This window comes from Sinohyriopsis cumingii, chromosome 17 (assembly GCF_028554795.1).
Source record: "Sinohyriopsis cumingii isolate HCF-2022 chromosome 17, ASM2855479v2, whole genome shotgun sequence".
Taxonomy (NCBI): domain Eukaryota; kingdom Metazoa; phylum Mollusca; class Bivalvia; order Unionida; family Unionidae; genus Sinohyriopsis; species Sinohyriopsis cumingii.
The window spans coordinates 103,740,757-103,760,801 of record NC_142977.1 but is presented as its reverse complement, the minus strand read 5'-3'; the positions used below and the strand labels follow the sequence as shown (position 1 = coordinate 103,760,801).

Sequence of the window (20,045 nt, the reverse complement as noted above, 5' to 3'; positions counted from 1 at the left end):
CAATCAAAATTGGTAAATGAAGCACTGATGTATCACTCGTTTTATCATCGTAAGCGGTAGACAGGACTCGGAAATTTTAATCAACATTATGAAATTATCAATTTTTAATAAGTCATATATTTTGTTACATGTTCTTTCCAAATGACCTACTTAGAACACTGTAAATAATGATATTCAACAAAATTTTGATCAGTGAAAATGTCAAGCCTGCTAGAGGCAGTACGTTAATAAATATGATTTTGTTTTTAAAAATCCAAGTGAAATTTGTGTTTTAGTTCTATCTTTTAGTTTGGTTTAAGTGTAATCATGATCATAAATGCAATGCTTGCTCTTGTATTAAAAATGTAAAATGCATCACTTGACAGTAACAGCTATGTCCCTGTTTCACTGAGAACTTAATTAAGTGCTGACCATGTTTTGATATCTGACTTACAGAAATATTTGTTATATGGTTGCACTGGATTAAAAGCTGGCCTCTTTTGTATTATCATGTTAATTGCATCTTTTGAATCAGATAAAGGAGGTTGGATAAAAGAAAAATTAAAAGGCATGCAAATCTTACATGCATAAGATCTAGCAGCCCTGGTTGTAAATAGGCTGAACTCATTCCATTTGATGAATCAAACACAGTTATAAATATTCTTGCGTACATAATATAACCTATTCATTTATCAATGTGATCAAAGATAGCAAGGCAACCAAGTGAAATGAACACTTATTGAGATAAAGAGCTATGTTTCAAAACTAGGATCATTGTGGAGAAAGAGTTTCAGAAAACCTGAAAATTGACTTCATTCATGTTAATTTATGATAGGTAGACTTGCTTTGACATTGAGAGGGAGACAACTCAGATTTTACTGAGGCACAAATTTGTGAGTACTGTACGTTAGCTTGATTTATATTAAAAATCAGTAATCTGTTAATTAACTTTAATTTACTTCTTAGGATTTAATTCAAATCCATTATTAAAATATATTTGTGTAGGACAAAGGATTTTTCATTTTTCATGTATCAACACAAAATTTCTAGCAACTCCACCCCACATGCCAATTGTTAGTGTTAACTATAATTTGAGTCTTCCTCACCATCTCCTGCCCTTGACTGTGCTGCAGTTTATGTTTATGCTCATGAGTTATTATGGGAAAAGTGTAGCTTGCTTTCCTTTTACAGAAGAGCAAAAGGATAAAGCTGACAGTGCTGAGAAGAAAGAATTTATACCAGCTGATTTTGAACTCTCCTCAGAGAAAATTGCCTTGCATCAGTTCGTTACATATGTACCACCAAATGTTAAAGATGACATGGTAAGAACAATTTTTGTGTAATATTATTTGCACTATTTTCCCTGAAAAGAATTCATTTTTCTGGAGGTGATGGTTTTTAGCTCACATGGCTATTTGAGCTTATGGTAGGTCCATGTGTCTGTCATATGTTGTTCCTATGCATTCTGGTATAAAGACCTTCATACAAGAAAATGATGCCAGTCTGTCAACAAATACATCCACAACACTTAAGAAATTTGAAAAAATATTAAATTACCTCCCCTTAAAAACTGCCTTACAGAATTTAAGCCTTTTAAGTTTGTTCAGAATAATGACAATCCAAAAGCAAATATACCCACCATTACTTAAAACAGAAAGACATTTATAAGACTTCTCAAAACCTGCTGAACAAAATGAACCCCATTGTACAGAAAGCATCCTGGCAAAAAAGCCTCTCATGTTTATACAGATGATGCGGATTGGCCATCAGATATGGCTGTCATAGCTAAGGTAGAAATATCAACAAGCTGTTCAAAAGAATTGTACTAAATTTGCCATAGATTAAGACCTTTCAAATTTGCCAGAAAGCATCATGGATTAAGGTCTTTCAGATTTGCCAGAAAGCATCATGGATTAAGGCCTTTCAGATCTGCCAGAAAGCATCATGGATTAAGGTCTTTCAGTTTTGCCAGAAAGCATAATGGATTAAGGCCTTTCAAATTTGACAGAAAGCATCATGGATTAAGGCCTTTCAATTTTGCCAGAAAGCGTAATGGATTAAGGCCTTTCAAATTTGCCAGAAAGCATCATGGATTAAGACCTTTCAAATTTGCCAGAAAGCATCATAGATTAAGGCCTTTGACATCTTAACATTTGATCCTGATCAACAAATATGTACATCCATCACTGCTAAAACTAACAGAAAACTTTTTTAAAAAAAGATTTCTTTAAAAGAAACACTAATCAGAATCGGATCAAATCTGACAGCATCCAGATTGAAAATGCCTTTCAGGTTTGTACAAATGATACTAATATGCCATCAGGTATTGCTGTCATTAATAAGAATAGAAAAAATACTTAAAACGACTTTTCAACAACCACTCCACAGAATTTAGCCAAATTTGACAGAAAGCATAAAGACATGAAGTGTTACAGATATTTGCAAAAGAAGCCAATCCACCATCAGTTGAGGCTGTAATTACTAAAATAAGAAAATACTTTAAAATGGCTTCTTATTAAGAACTACCCAACAGAATTTGATCAAATTTGACAGAAAACATCCTGTAATAAAGGCCTTTTAAAATTCTACAAATGATGTTAATGCACCATCCAGTATGACCTCTCTTACCAAACACTGAAACACGTTTAAACAGCTTCTCCACCAAAACTGCCTTAAAGAATTTAACCCACTTTGACAAAAGGTAACCTGGTATGAAGGTCAATTATATTTTTACAACTGATGCTGACCCAATGTCAAATATAACCACTGTTATAAAAAATAGAAAAGCCTTAAAATTTCAGTCAAACCAGTTCTAATGGTCAGTTATATACAGTGGCTAAAAATGATTATAATTTCCCCCAAGTAAATTTCCTACGTATGTAACATTCACCAGCCTTCTGTAGTCAGTGTCCAGGTGTTTTGCTACCAAACAATCGTTACTTCATGCCTTAAGTGGTCACTAGTGCATACCTGGAGTGACTGAAAGTGGTACTGATATGACATCCAGTATGGCTAACATGGTTTTCAACTGAAAATGTTGTTCTCGTTTATTCTCCCCACTGGATAGTAATATCTACATAGTTGTCACTATTGCTTCACAAAATATGATCATATCACCATAGGATTTTCACTAAAAGACCTCTTATGAAGTTTACTGTCAGAAATTAAATTGGTGCCAATCTGATATCCAATATAGCTGTCATGTGACCATTTTGAAAAGTTTATCACTACTTCTCCTTTATAGATGGTCACATTGATATGGTATATTTACTGAAAGATTTCTTATGAAATCTATTTTGTACAGAATGAAATTGTGCCACTAGGACATCCAATATGGCCACCATGGTGACCCTCTTGAAAATCTTGCTATTGCTACTCCTCCTGAATGGATGTTTGTATCAACACAGGGCTATCACTAAAAACTTCTAATGTTTGGTTCATTCTAATTTAAAACTGTGCTGCTCTGCCATTCATTATGGCTGCCATGGTGGCCATTTTGAAAATATTATTGTCATTACTTCACCTGAACAGTTGGTCATATTAAGATGGGTTTTTATTAAAAGACTTCTCATCATGCTTGGTTGGTCCTAAATTAAACTGGTGCCTGTCAAACATGCCCTCAAAAACACAATGATAAAAAAATGTTATCAGTACTCTTCCTGAATGGATTGGTCATATCAGCATAAGGTTTTTGCTAGAGGGCTTCATGGTATGTGTCTCATTGGTCCTAAATGAGAATGGTACTGATCAAACAAACAATATGGAAACACCATGGTCGACTGGAAAATGTTCCGATTTATCCTCCCCAACGAATAGTCTTATATACTTATGATTTTTCTCAAACACTTGTGATATCTACATGGTATTAAAAAACAAATTATGTCAGTCATACCTCCAACATGGCCTCCTAACCCTTATTACAATCTCTCCTTAATGGATTTTTGATCTTGAAAATCTAGTTATAGCAGCTTCTCCTAAATAAACAGTGATAGCGACATGGACTTTTTACTAAAAGACTTCTTATGATATTTAGTTGCTTGTAAATAAACAGTGATAATGACACAATGTTTTACTAAAAGACTTCTTATGATATCTAGTAGCTCCTAAATAAACAGGGATAATGACATGGACTTTTTACTAAAAGACTTCTTATAATATCTAGTTGCTTCTAAATAAACAGTGATAGTGACATGGACTTTTTACTAAAAGACTTCTTATGATATCAAGTTGCTTCTAAATAAGCATATTACTGATAAAACTTTCAACATGATGGTCATGCTGGTAACCATGGAAATCTTGTCATTGCTAATCCTTTTTAAGTGACTGTCACATGATTTTCACTTAAACACTTTGCTTTATATGTAGCTCAGTCCTTAATGAAAATGATACCAATGTAACTGATCCCACCCCCTGAATTTTACAAAAGATTCTTCTCCACAATGGGCAACCTGCCAACATTTTCTTTTTAAAACTACTTCTTTCTTGCAGCATATAGCTGTGCCTGTGTTAAAATGATGGTGATGAAACCAGCAAAATGGTTGCCTTGATGGCCAGCTTGCAAATATTTATATGGTTACTTCATTACAGACAGTGATATTGACATGGCCTTGTCACTAACACACTACTGCATTGAGTAACCAGCTCTAATGAAAGTGGTGCTCATCGGAACTCAAACATGACACCATGGCTGTCAAAAAAGATATTGTCACTACTATTTTTGCATGAAGGGTGGCATTTAGAAGGGGTTTTCATTAAAACACTTATTAAAATATTTTCCATATGATATCATCACTGACCACCAACACACACACACACACACACACACATACACAGACACACATGTTTGAAAGTCAGAAGAAATGGTCTTAGATTCCTGGAAATTTTTGTCAGTCGGTAGAGCATCAGTCACTTTGATGGGTTCTTGTTTTAGTTCTTAGATAAATTTTTGAGATGTGGAAAAATTCTACTTTTATAATTCTTCAAGACTAGATAATTATATCAGTAAAATTGGAAATTTCAGAAGTTATCTTAAGCCAATTTAAGATACTACAGAGTGAAAATCTCGCTTTAATTTTCAAACACTACTGACTGAAAAATTTAAAATTAAAATAAAATTTTCAGTAATCAATGCCATGGTATGTAATAAATGTGTAATTGCATGCTTTATGTTACGTTCTTTTGCAGGCCCCTGATGCACTTGGTACAGTGCCCTTCAAACCACTTGAAGTTGTTGTCAAGAGGAAAGTACCATATTTTAACCTAAAAGTAAGTTGTGTCAGTTTGTTTGTTTATTTTTGTCTTTATATCCATGTTTGGTACTTCCAGTTGAAAGAATTGTATAAAAAAAAGTTCCCAATTTTTGTGTTTCTGTCAGTATGTTTGTTTGTTCCAATTGAAAAAGTATTGTAAAAAAAGCCCCCAGTGTTTGTATTTTTTTGTTATGTTTGTTACTTCCATTTGAAAAAGTAGTATTAAGAAAAACTCCCAAATTATAATCTCTGTTGTGTTCTGTCTGTGTATCTCTTTTCTTGCCAAGTAGTAGAATTTAAATGTGGTTTTTATTAGTTGCAGAAAATGGATATTATAAGAAATATTTTATATTTAATTATCAAAAATATATTTAATTCATAGAAAACTGAATTTTTTTATGTAAAGTTGACCACAAAAAACATTCTTTTTACTTTTTCAACAGACATTATTGATCACCGAATGCCATGTTTACTTGCTTATAAGCTTATTCCAAGGCAAACTACACAGACCCAGATCTGCTGGTGAATAATGTGATCACAGATTTAGGCCTATGCAGTTTATTGGGTGCATTCAAAAGAACAAACTACATACACTCTGATCTGCCAGCACATTATGATACAGCAGATCAGGGTCTGTGTTGTTTACAGTTGGATTTAACTTATAAGCATGTATATATTGTGCTATTTACTAATATAAGCATTAATTACAAGGTGGAGGTTGATTGTAGACAGTAATTAAGTGTTCATTTTCTGTTATGCAGTAGAATGTGTTTGTTCAGATATGAACTATACCATTATATGCATCATTCTGAAGATTTGATATCAAGATAATTTTTAATATTAAAAAAATTACATTTTATAAACTTTTGATTTTGATATCTATTTATTCACACACACACACACACACATACATACACATTTTTTCATGGAATTTTAAGTCATTATTTTCTTGGGCCTGTTAATAACTTTAATAGAGAAAATGCAATAAAGTTAAATGTGAAATTGAAATTATATAAATTATTATATGATACACTTCGTTATCTATGGCTATTTAATTGAAATATTACCTGTAGGTTCCACATTATCTATGGATATTTAATTTAAATATTACCTGTAGGTTCCACATTATCTATGGATATTTTTAATTGGAATATTACCTGTAGGTTCCACAGCAGTATAAGCTGATGGAATACAAACCGCAAAGTGTACACGATGCATCCAGTGGCTATGTGCCAGTCAAGTCCTTACGCCCATTAAGAATTGGAGCAGAGGTAATCATCTATTGTTTAACCTGTCTTTGTTACCAATAAAGATTTTGAATTACAGATAAATTATTGTTCTTTGTTATAAGTTCTTTTTATGATAATTATTTGTAGCAACCTTTGATGTACACAAATATAAGTACCAAGTAATAAAAATGGATTCACCATATTCCTCTAACAGGATTTTCAAAAATGGATAAAGGCTTTCAGATAAGTCATTGTTAGATACTATTTCATTGGTCAAATATTAAAACTTGCAATAGTAGAATCCATGGTAAACTATATGAAAGTTTTATGCCACTATAATGATCTCACACTTTTTATGCCACTATAATGTTATGACACTTTTTATGTCATTATAATGTTATGACATTTGTTATGCCATGATAATATTTTGAAATTTTTTATGTCACTATATTGTTATGATACTTGTTATGCCATTATAATGTTATGACACTTTTGATGCCATTATAATGTTATGATATTTGTTATGCTTTGATAATATTTTGATTTTTTTTTACGTCACTCTATTAATATGACACTTGTTATGCCATTATAATGTTATGACACTTTTTATGCCATTATAATGTTTTGACACTTTTTATGCCAAGGAGTGGCACAGAAAGTTGTTATAAACAACTTCTTGCAAAATTCTTTAAGAGATTGCAGAATGCCAAAATTAACTAAATTTTGTGTTATTTTAAGATTTAATAGGCATTTTTCTGTAAATCCAAAGTTATTGGGCTCATATACGGCATTGTTACCCCACTTACTATAGGAGTATACCTCTATTTATTAGATCCCTATTGTTGACTTTCACAAAATTTGACCGGTCACTCTGTGACATAGAGGAATGAAAATTATAGTATTCTGATGTGCACAGTGTATGGATTAAATGTACTTATATACTTTGTTTATAGAGGTTAATTAATTGACATTATTATAGCATTGTTTTGTTTTTGTAATCAATAGGGTAAAAATGGCCATGATTTTTCTCATCACATGCTGTACAGGAGTGAAAAATTTCACATCAGATATGTGCATGACCTATAAATATAAATTCATATAATCTTCACTGTTTCAAATATTGCAAAATTTCTTATCATCCATATTTCATAGTGCTTGACTCTTATTTCATAACATATGTTATAAAATTCTGCATGCTTTCCAGGATGAGATGATCACACTACCACCACCACCAGTGATCACTGATGACAGGGCAGGAATTGCAGGGAGAACCAGTCTTGCAATTGACCTCGGACAGGAGACAGAAACCAGCAGAAAAGAGACCCAGTCCAGGCAGGACATTGTTCCACAGTCAACCACAATAGTCCCACCCCAGGCCCTCTTTCAGCCAGTTGAATATCCACCACTGCATATCTTTGTAAGAACATAATTATGATGTTTTATTTATATACTCTTATGCTGCTACCTCTTTCTGATGATTCTACTCTTAAACATTTCTTTTTGAAAATTGATTTGTTTTCAGTTTTTGGTATTTTTTTTCAGTTGTTCCTTATTTTGTTGGATATCATACTTCATTAATCTGGATATAACCATTTTGTTTTATTTTAGATGAAAAAAATGCAGTTTTTTTAATTACTTATTACTTGATTATTTACAGTAGCTCTCCATCACAAATCTCCATCACCAATCCCCATACTTTCTGTTGCTCCGATCCCTTCCTCTGCCTCCACCCTCCAAGTACTAATCCCACCCACAGAGAGAGACTGCCTCAGGGGTCATAATGCAAAATGCATCGCATATACAGGGATGGTCCTGGCTTTTAAAAAGTTGTTGCCAAAAAAATCGCCAACCTCAATATTTTGTTGCCAATTTTACAAAAATGTCACCAGAACAAATAGTGAATATTTTTCTAAGTCTATTAATGTAATAGGCAATGAAAATTGAAAAAGATCAGATAGTTATTACTTTATTGACAACAAGCAATGCAGCCATAATATTACAAAATAAATCATTACATGGCTGTTTTGCACTACTTCCATGGTGTTTGCATCCCACATCACAGTTAGTGCATAGGTATGACTGTTGTCACCTGAAATAAATGCATTATCAAATGTAAAATATCTACTTTCCTGACATCTACATCTTTTTTTAATAGAAACATTAGGTATTAAGCAAATCTATATTATGTATATTATTTTCCAAATAATAATTTTGTAAGGAACTTTATTTAATGACATTTTAATACTAAAACCCTATAATCATACTTTGCAATGTAAGATAAGTGAGATATAATGTGACCACTGATTTCATGCATTCATGAATTAAATGCCGCCCCCCCCCCCCCCTTTATGGCTAGCTTCAGAGTACATCTCCGTCAACTAGGAGTTCAGAAATTTATTTTTTGGCATGCTTTACATGCTTTGCTTGTAGTGAATTGCTTCCTAAATCCCAAGAATGATCACAAAATGCTGTAGATTTTTTCTGGACAAGCAAACTAGGGTCTCCATTCCCAACAATGAAACTTACATGAGTCAACACCTGGCATTAATGTACCGTATAGATAAGCATTAATTATCATCATTAAACTAAAAGAAGGAATGAAGAAACATATCACAGAGCATATGTGCCCCCCCCCAATAATTCGGAATAAATATGTTATTTAGTAAGCATTGTTACATGCATATGAGTTACCAGTAAGGAAATAAGGTGGGATATAAAATGTGTGAAATAGTTATCACATGTATGGTAGCTTGAGACCACATTTGAACTGTTAACCTAAATTCACACCCATTTTAGGCATTGTTAGTTATGACAAAAAAGGGCACTGTTTATTTGTCAATCAATTGCTAGTGCTTTCACTCACTGTAGAACAGGCGGTTTCTTTGAAGTATGTCAAAGAGACTTGAGTCTAACCTTTAGCTATTGTGCAGTCTGGGCACAGCTGACCAGAATATGAAATGGGGGCATGTGGGGGGGGGCATGTCTTTCGAGAAATTCATGTGTATTGGACCTGAAAAATCTGTGAATATTTAGTGAAAATGATGCTTAAATATCCCACAAAAAACTTCCTGATGGTAGGTCCCAATCTGTGTGTTTTGGATTCAGTCTCACAACTGTTTTTTTTTTTTTAAATTTTTGCATGATTTCGCTAGAATAACTGATCCATATTATCTAAATTTATTCAATGAATATTTGAATTCTTTGGAAATCTTTCTGAACATTTGAAACTTCAACACAGAAGGGGCATTTTTAGGATTTCTTGGAATTATTGGAATTGAAAGGACTTTTAGGAAACAAGAATTTATTCACCATGCTGTAAGTTAATTTAATTCTTTCACTTCTGTATTTTGAGAAATAAAGTATTTTCAATTATGCAAAACTTGTTTGTTTTGCTATTTCTTGTTGCATAGATTAAGACACTGGAGTCGTAACATGGTATTGATGGCAAAAGTAAAAGATCAATGAGCAAAATTAATATATATTACTTACCCAACTGGATTCCTGTTTGGTGACACACTCCTCCTTCAAAATATCATAACCAGTTGTAAATGAATTGACTACTTGTGCCTTGATACATATATCACGGAACATCTGCTTTAACTTTGTATCATCTCTCAGCCATGGACGCCCAAGTTTCCAGCTGTCTGGAAATTTTTGAGAACTTAATTTTGACCCATTCATCATAATGTGGTGTTGCACTTAAAGCATTACTACCATCACTACATGTAGATGATGTTGGACTGTCAGGTATACCATCAGGTTCAGTGATTGTGTTGTCTGATGAATTTGCACTAAATCCAAGTGCTGTTAATTTTGTTAACTTATTCTTAGGATGAGATGATGAATACGCAACATCTGACTTGCGTTTACCCATGATAATGTTGCACTGTTGACAGTATATAAGTCTAATTGAGATTGTTTTCTCATTTGCTTTGGATTTATACACAGCAATTGGTACTTCAGAGGTAATCAGTTTTCTCTGAAGTTTCAGCAAAACTATTTTATTGGTACATTTAAAAAAGTAAACAAACAGAAGGATTAGATACCATTTAATTGTAGCTGTTTCTGTTCGCATTTTCAGAGGTCGGTCGATTATAGGTATAGTCCGGTAGCATGATTGAGTGTATCACAGCATACAGTACTCGGGCCATATGTCAACATAAGCAGATTATGATGTAACAATGCACTGTAAAGATGGGTTTGTCAATACAAACAAAGGATTTGTTTATGTAACAGATAGATTCCAGTGCATTGTGTATCCAAGTTTGTGGCTTCCTTTTGTGATCCCTTTGAATGTCTCCACTCCAAATCCATGATTGTATGTACAAATTAAACAGCCAAAAAGGTTGTCAAAAAAATATCGCCAGATGGTATATTTTGTCACCAATAAGGAAAACAACAACGCAATTTGCGACATTGGCGAAGCCCAGGACGATCCCTGCATATATGATGTGTCTTGTTGCTGTGACTGCATAAAGATTGGTGTGAAGATATTTTTAAAAGTCTTTGTTATTGAAATCATTGAACATCTGATCTTTGACCATTTCCCAGGGTCCCAGAGATGGGAACCATCGATTGTTACCCTAACGGCAAGTGTCATGAATTTCCACTAAATAGTTGTGGAGGTGATATGGTAATGGATAGATGTACAGAAAGATGGAGGATAGAACATATCCCCCACTACAGTATGGGGATAAATTAAAATGTTGAAAGTGTACATGTGTGACTTATTTTGTTGTGATTTCAGAATCCTGCCCCTGGTCTGCATGTGTTCCAGTCCCCCATACCATATGCTGAAACTGACCCAGACTTTCATCTGTGTCCTCTGCCTCGATACACGCGAAAAGATCATGCCACAAACCCACATGCATCTACTCAGAGGAGATATGCTGATAGAGAGGTAAGATTTCAATGTATTTTGAAGAAAAAAGAAATTCAGGCAAAATCTTTACTCACTGGCTGAAAATATCTTCTCATACCAAAATCGCAAAGGGGGGTTAGCTTATAAGTGTTGTATATTTGAGTGAACCAGATAAGCAAAATAAGAGAAGAAAAAAGTTTTTATTTATTTACTTATTTTTTATTCCTTATCTCCAGAATATTTTTCAGTTAAATAAATATAATCATTAAAGTTAATTTTAACAAAATTTTGCTCTTCTGGAACAGTTCTGGTTTTGGAGTTTTTGCCAATATTCTTTTTTATTGGATTCTGTTTTCCGAGCATGTTTCTAACTTTTTTCAGCCCGATGTTAGAGCAGTAGCATGACACTCAGGATGCAGCTAGATATAATTTACTAAATAGTTTATCAGTTGATTTTTCAGTGAGATAGGAGGTTCCAGAAACATAACAAAGCTAAGCGAGAACATGGTGGAGTTTACAGCAGTATTGTTACAGATTAGACCCATTACAATTCTGTTCTGCATGCATTTTTTATTGTGATTGACATTCTTGTCAGCATGTCACGGGGTCCAAATTTGTGTTTTTTGGGTGACACATATCATGACATGCCATGTGTGCATCCTTTTTTCCTGTATATTTTGCACAAGTCACAGCTTATTGCAGTAAAAGATGTTATATATTTCAGGATGTTGTGAGGGGCATCATGGCTTGGAAGAAATTCCCGTCTCAAGGACTAACATCACTGAGTAATACTCCCACACTGACCAATGTCTGGGTTCCCAGATGGTAATCTTTCTCCTTCCTTTTCTCTCTCTGTCTCTCTCTTTTGGCACACAACACAACACACATGATTGTAGCTTCTCTCCCTTAACATGCAGCATCTTTTAAAAATTGAAAACATGGAATTCATTTAAATAGAATAACATTGACTAATTGAATACAAAGAAACACAACAGCAAAAGAACTCACACTATTTACTCACCTTCATTTAAGGGTTTTGAATGCTCTGTCACTGTTAAGATTTAGATTGGATCACCTTACATTTACAAGAGCTTTCTCCCATTTAGAAATAAAAACTGATAAACTTCTCAAAACACAAAGAATAGTTTCCTGAAAGTTAAATTATAACTAACTTTAAAATTACATGCTCCTTCGAGTCTGTCATATCTATTTTGAAGATATACATCTCTTCCGATAAAATATTTGTATGGTCAGTTAGCATATTTCAGATTATGGCTTGGATATGACACAGAAAGACAACAGAAGTTTATTAGTATTGTATATTAACCATTCTGTTCACAATACAATGTATTGAATTGGGCAGGTCATCTTATTTTTGTATGGTTGCTTGTAATCCCCTGCAGTTTTCATGTGACATATGTCTGGTTGTTTCTTTCCCATGGTGATTTAGCCCACTAATGTTAAACTTTTACATGACATACACAGATCTAGTTTTAAATGTAACTTTTCCAGATTCTATCAGTTTAAGTGCTATTTGAGTTCTCTTCATAGGATTGGATGATTCTATCAGTTTGAGTGCTATTTGAATTCTCTTCATAGGATTGGAAGGCCATATTTAATAATGTTTGGAAAATTGATTAAACTTGTAAATCTTATATTTTCTAGGGACAACCCATTTAGCAGTGATCTATTACCAGAAGAGGTGCCTCCACTCTATGACAGTTTGCCGGAAGATGACAAAGAAAATGTTATACTTGAGTTAGTATGACATGTTTGTTTTACCTGTCAATAAGTTGTTGTCAGGCCTGAGATTCAGAATATGTTCCAGGCTTTTGATGTTTTCAAATTGATGTTTTTCCTGAAGTTTATTTTTTGTTATTTGTTTCCAGTGGCCTATCTTCACGGTTTCTTCACTTTTAAGCATGAAAGGACAAGCAAATGAAGATCGAAAATATATATATATATATAAATGTTTTTCAGCAGTTATTTTATTTATTGTCTGTATTAATTGTAGCAGCTGAAAACCTAAAGTAATTCTTCCACATGATCTTCACCACATAAAGTAGTAATGAAAATGAAGGACAGTACTCATTTGGCTGCATACTGAATGCTGTTACCAAATATAGATTAAAGGGATCACTTAAAACTTAATAATTCAGATAATTCTTTGCTGTATGTTTAGTAATCCCACTTTATAATACTTTATATGGGAAGTGAAAAATATGGACATGATAAATGCATTATTACAATCTACTGAGTTACAGTGTCACAAGTAAGGTTATGCTGCAACTACAAGTAAGGCTATGCTGTGGTTACAGTAAGGCTATGCTATGGTTACAGTAAGGCTATGCTATGGTTACAAGTAAGGCTATGATATGGTTACAGTAAGGCTATGCTATGGTTACAATGTTATGCTACAGTTACAAGTAAGGCTATGCTATGGTTACAAGGTTATGCTGCAATTACAAGTAAGGTTATAATATGGTTACAGTAAGGCTATGCTATGGTTACAAGGTTATGCTGCAATTACAAGTAAGGTTATGCTATGGTTACAGTAAGGCTATGCTATGGTTACAAGGTTATGCTACAGTTACAAGTAAGGCTATGCTTTGATTAATTTAAGGTTATGCAGTGGTTATAAGGTTATGATATTGTTATAAACAAGGTTATGCTACAGTAAGGTTACAGTATTATTTTGTACACAAAACCGTATCAAGAAAGAATAATTATAAGTGATAGTTACAAACATGTTCCAACATCAAATGCTGTCAATAAAATAACAATATCAAAAATAATATCATCAAATATAATGGGACCCATAATTATAACCTTTTAGTTGAGGGGACTATTTATGCTAATGCCCTTTATAGTTAGAGACCACCATACTTGTTGTTGTTTTGGGTTTAACGTCATTTTTCAACACATAATAGGCTATACATGGCAGCCAGTATAACTGGTGGAAGAAGAATCTGGAAAAATCCCGATAACAACCACTGACAGGAAGCTACTGGCAAAGCTTTCTCACATACCTGCACTGGCCAAGACTGGGACTCAAACCCACACAGACAGAGGTGAGATGTCAGTGATTTGTAAAAGACAACCACCACCACCATGCTTGTGCTTTATTGTTTCTTGCAAAACATATCAAATCATTTGCACAAACAGTTTTCTTAGTTTAAAGTAACACCTGCAATTATGTTTTCCTTTCTTTAGTGTGGAAGGTGCAGAGGAAGGGGTTGAAGCTACATCAGGAGAGTGTGCAGTGACCCTGACACCAGAAATGGTCAATGCCCAGTTTACACAGATAGACCAGATAGTTCCACCTCAAGAAAAGACACATGTGTAAGTAGAGCTGTAGAAATTTTGCTTTAATATTTTTAAAAATTATACTCTTTTCAAATCATACCTGAATGTCCTGTTTTTATAGATGAATCAAATAGTCAACTACCCAATCCAGAAATGCAAGGCACATTGCTCTATGGATTACATGTATATATTTGAAAATAAGGAAAATCAAGACATTATGGCACTGTCACCTTCAAAATATCATTATTCCTTATATTATATTACTGTTTCATTACATATTTAATATATTACATATGCAGATATTTATATGAACAACCTCTAATAACCATGATATTGTCATCACAATTGTATTACTATATTAACACTTATTCTGCAACCCTTTGAACAAGTCTTCTGTGTACTTTGTCACAAAGTAAACAATAGCATGACAAAATGGAGGGGCGGGGGTGAAGATATTGTATGAAATTTATCTAAATGCATTTTCATTCATCTATTCATTCATTGATCTGTTCCTTAATGTTTTTTTGTTTCATAGGGATGCATTCCCACAGGGTAACAGGATGCCAGTCACAAATATCCCAGTCTCTGCACATGGGCCTGTAGCTAGGTAAGACAATGTAACAATTATTAATCAAGTTTCTTGACTTGAAGTTATAATGCCCCAAAACTTATATTGTGTAATAATTTAAAAAGAAAACAAGAAACAACAACAATCTTTAATTTGAAAATGATGAATTTTATTTTATTAAAGACTCAATGCAAAAATGAACAAATTCTTCACGATAGATTAGCTGGAAGCATTAGACAAGAGTAATTTAGCCATATGCAAAATTTTCTGTTTTGAGAGAAAAAGTTGTGCACATATAATATAAATTAGAATATTGAAGCATTTTTTTTTTTTTAAATTTAAATTTATTTTTTGGCATATTAGTCGCATAAAATTTTATCAAACCATCAGTGACAGAAATACTTATTTTATGTAATGGCTTCCAGATTTTATCCTCTTAACAGAAAAAAGCATCCAATTAAATAGGTATCATGTATTTCAACTGGCTTAAAATTGTCATTAATAATTTTATTTATATATTTTGTTTGACAGTAGAACCAGTCTGGTAAGACCACCCTTTTGGCCCAAAATATTGGTCTGTCAAGACAGGTGGTCTGTCATGATAGGTCATAATAAACAAAGAAACTGAAAAGATATCTGAGATCCCATCAGTTGGGAGTTACTGTAATCAGCATAATACACATTGTTAAATAATTGCACATCCATCTGTTAGATCAAAACTTGCATAAACGTCTCCCATACTAACAGCACGTCTTGATCCCAGCATGCCTTGGGGAGTGGGTAGCCTGCTAAAATTTTCCTTGAACATCACATTTACCTGAACATACCACCAGACATATCTCACCACAACTTAAATTTATACGCTAAATCAATGTCAAAAACAGATCTGACATAAGCTTTTTCATATTAATGAGTGAATTTATCCACAAAATGAAGAGCGCCCAACATAGACAAAGGGAAATGACTCTTATATGATTTTCATGCACATGAAGGGGACATCGCTAAGGACAACATTGATGTGTGCTTACTCTGGTTAGGTTTAACTAAACAAAATTTAAAAACATACTTTTGTCAGAACAGTGTATATTTCATCACAAATACTGTAATTGAATTTGAATAATTTTTTCAATTCTGTTCCATTTATTGTAGTCTTAAATGAAGAACATAATGTTTAATGATAATGAAATATGTACAAAGCACATCAACCATGATGGAATAAAATAAGTTGGTATCTGCAGACAGGGCTAGAAATATTCTACATTACACTCTGGATACAATGAAGCTCATGTGACTCAAAAAATAATATATTTGTTTCTAAACTTTATTGTAACTGAGGAAAAATATTATATGAAAATTGAAAGGGATGTGATCAAATGCTTCATGCTATACTGTATCATGTTTTATCATGTTATAAATGGATATTACGGGATTTACTTTCTAGGAATAGAGATTTTCATGAAATAACTGAAAACATCATTATTTTCCTTTCTATTTAAAATAAAATTCTATATAAATTACATGAATATTTTGTTCCTGCGTAATGAAATGTCAACTTCCTAAGGAATACCAGTTAATGGATTTTTTTTACTTCATCTGTTTCATATAAAAAATCCCAGCAAAGTACAATCAGGCAAACAAAATATTTTTTCATTTTATATTTTTCAGAAAACAAATTGCATCAGTATTAATTGTTGCAAGTCTGATAATGGGACTGAAATGTGATTTGGGTCAGATTTTGCATCATGGAAGACTAATCATGATGATTTACTCTTGAACGTTTATTTATCAAATAATTTTAATCTAATGACATGATTTCATTCTTTTTCTTTCAGGGAAAAGAGGGAACAGGAATTAGAATATTTCATAACAAAGAAGTACAACCGTCTAGGAGCTAAAATTCAGGCGAAAATTAACAATTTAAACAGCTTGATCACGGATCCAAAACTTCATCTGAAGTGATCTTCTCTGCAATTTCTTGTGTACAGTGGCATCCATCTATGAACAGTGTATGTTCGAATTGGGACTATATCTGGATACTGACAAATCAGTATGGATCAATGACACATGCAAATATGATAACCGATAATCACTTTTTACTGTGTTTCAGTTCAAATTTTTTTAAATTGCAACAAACTCTCAACTTTTTAACAAAATTGTTATGTTCAGTAAATGGAATAATCAATAAAACAGCTGTGTCCATATGAATTAGTATGTCACTTAACTAATCTTACAGCTAGTTTATTCCCAAATCTCAGATAAATGGAAATTTCAGTGTGAATATTGATGATGTAAGGCCAAGACACAAACAACAATTTACAGGTAAATATTAAATGTGCATCATCAATATATTGAGTATTGGCAGATTCATGTGTATTTTATTGGATTTAAGCTGCCAATACACAGCCTTACATATAATACACTAGGAAATCCTAGTCTATTCAGTTCATATTTAGAAAGATGTACTATACAGACAAAAATGGTGGGATCCAAAAAGGTGTTAAAATGCTTTCAGAGTTGCTTATTCATATGCATATATCTCATGAAATTTCTATGACTTTAATAGTGATTATAGGCAATTAAAAAAACAAATATATTCTTATATGCTGAAAGGTTGATTGCATATTTTCAGTCACCCAAATGATATGATTTCATGAACAAAAGATGCAGCTGACATGAAAAGTTTTGTAAAGGATGCATAAATTTGTTGGTCTTTTTTCAAATGAAATAGGCAGAAGTGGGAATTTGTATATGTGGACTAAACAATTTATTTTAATATTGAAGGTATCGGATCTTTCTTACAGTGAAATTGCACTGAAATGCTCAGCATCCTTGTCATAAATGTATGCATGCATAAGAATAGAATCTTTAATAGTATAATAAAGTATTCTTGTGTTGAAAATTTATTTAATGAAATAAATGAGAATACTGATGGTGGCCTTGTAACAAACAAGCATTTATTTACAAAAGGAGAGACTCAGCATGTATCGGAAGCTGTGATGTAAATGCCTTGTGCAAACAGTGTTTCCGTCCTTTTAGTTTTTTATATGATTATTATGATCTGTTGTGAACTGTGATATTCTGTGTTATATTTTGTACATGATAGATATTTATGTATTACAATATTTTTTTTTGTAAAATAAAATATCATGGAGAAACATTGGAAGTTATTTAGCTTACACTTATTTAATCATTCCATTTCCACTGCTCCTGTAATATATTTTTCAGTATAATTTTTAATCTCTCCATTCCCATTGTACTTATACCTTTTTAACTTTATTATCTGTCCATTCCCACAGTACTTGTACTTTATTTTACTCTATAATCTGACCATTCCCACAGTACTTGTACTTTATTTTACTCTATAATCTGTCCATTCCCACATTACTTGTACTTTATTTTACTCTATAATCTGTCCATTCCCACATTACTTGTACTTTATTTTACTCTATAATCTGTCCATTCCCACATTACTTGTACTTATTCTACTTGGGTGGCGCTCTACAGTTTCATATTTGCATAGGGTTAGAATTTTAAAGAAAAAGAATTTCCTCGGCTTTCCTTACTGGTTATGCTGGCTATTTAAAAAGACCTTGTTTATCTTAGGTATAGTTCAAAGAACCTTTAATTCACTTTATTTTGGTGTATGATTGATGGGTGTAATATGGGTTATAGAGTAGACAGCTTGGCCTTACTCCAGATGTGCACCTTTCAAAAGAATGCTAGCTCCACTTGATCATTTTCACTTCCTGAACTTCAGAGGTAAATTGTATGAAAAAGAGCCAATAACTTTTTTTTACATTTTATTCAGTTGTTATTCACTCAATGCACTTTCAAAAGCTGGTATTGTCTAGTATGGCAATTTGTTTTCGCTATTTTAATAGCTGCTACATTTAGTGGACTTTATGGCTAATTCAGGCTGAAGGGAGCAGTCATTTTAGTTAGCAGTGTGCTTAGATCATGTACAATTTCCAAAAGTACAATATCCAAAGAAATATCATCCACATTACATTAATGTAGCATAGAGGTATGCCAACATTCTCTCCATTGTGCATGTTTTAATTACAACCAACTTCACCTTACATACATCACTCACAAGTACATAATAACTAGTGAGCACCCTTAAAAAGAACATAGGTATTATTATTGTATGATTTAATTTGGATTGTATGGCTGAAACATTTAAGTCACAAGCATCAAAACAGTCCTTTTGAATAATTCTCCTGTATTTCCCCCCACAGAACAGTATTTATGAATGTCAGAGTCTCTAACATGTCCAGCCTCACCCCCTCCCCTTATCATAAAAAGTGAGCTATTTTAAAAATGCACATTACATTTTGTCAGATTAGCAGCCAAAGTTATGCTGAAAGACAGGAACATGAAACTAGCCAGAATTATTTCTGAGATATTAACAATAAATTTTATAGTTTGAAAAGGGATGAAACAGATCAGGTTCATAAAGGTCAAAGGTCAGCATAAAATATTTGCCTATTGTTTAATATGGAAGAAGCAAATTTGCTTTTTCATCATTTATTTTTTAATTTCATTGCAAATAAATGAAAAGAAACATTTTCACTATATATTTATTTTACTTATTGCAACATTTTTAAAATTAAGTTGACACTATTCCTATATTCTAAGACTTCTAATTTCCCCATAATTAAGGTCACTACTCACACAAACATACCTCATGGCAAATTATGTAAGGAAGAGAAAAAGGATCATAATTAGCTTATTTTCATGCTTAACATCAATATTAATGTACCATTTTATTCAGAACATCATACATAATGATATGAAAATAAAAAAATAATTGCATACATTTTTATATTTGTTTTAAGGTGGTGCTCTACAGT

The 20,045-nt window shown here is 32.7% G+C and overlaps 1 protein-coding gene across 1 annotated transcript in view; it reads left to right on the top strand.

The window, feature by feature from the left end:
- The window catches only part of LOC149779591 (cilia- and flagella-associated protein 221-like), a 61,462-nt gene extending 43,107 nt beyond the window's left edge, over positions 1 to 18,355 (top strand). Inside the window, exons 14-23 of the mRNA XM_089940355.1 lie at positions 1,171 to 1,301; positions 5,164 to 5,244; positions 6,392 to 6,499; positions 7,662 to 7,874; positions 11,205 to 11,357; positions 12,043 to 12,143; positions 12,984 to 13,076; positions 14,532 to 14,660; positions 15,160 to 15,231; positions 17,025 to 18,355. Of these exons, the coding sequence (XP_089796481.1) occupies positions 1,171 to 1,301; positions 5,164 to 5,244; positions 6,392 to 6,499; positions 7,662 to 7,874; positions 11,205 to 11,357; positions 12,043 to 12,143; positions 12,984 to 13,076; positions 14,532 to 14,660; positions 15,160 to 15,231; positions 17,025 to 17,151 (1,208 nt within the window). The 3' untranslated portion in view covers positions 17,152 to 18,355. The remainder of the gene's footprint in view (positions 1 to 1,170; positions 1,302 to 5,163; positions 5,245 to 6,391; positions 6,500 to 7,661; positions 7,875 to 11,204; positions 11,358 to 12,042; positions 12,144 to 12,983; positions 13,077 to 14,531; positions 14,661 to 15,159; positions 15,232 to 17,024) is intronic.
- Positions 18,356 to 20,045: the final 1,690 nt, after the last annotated feature.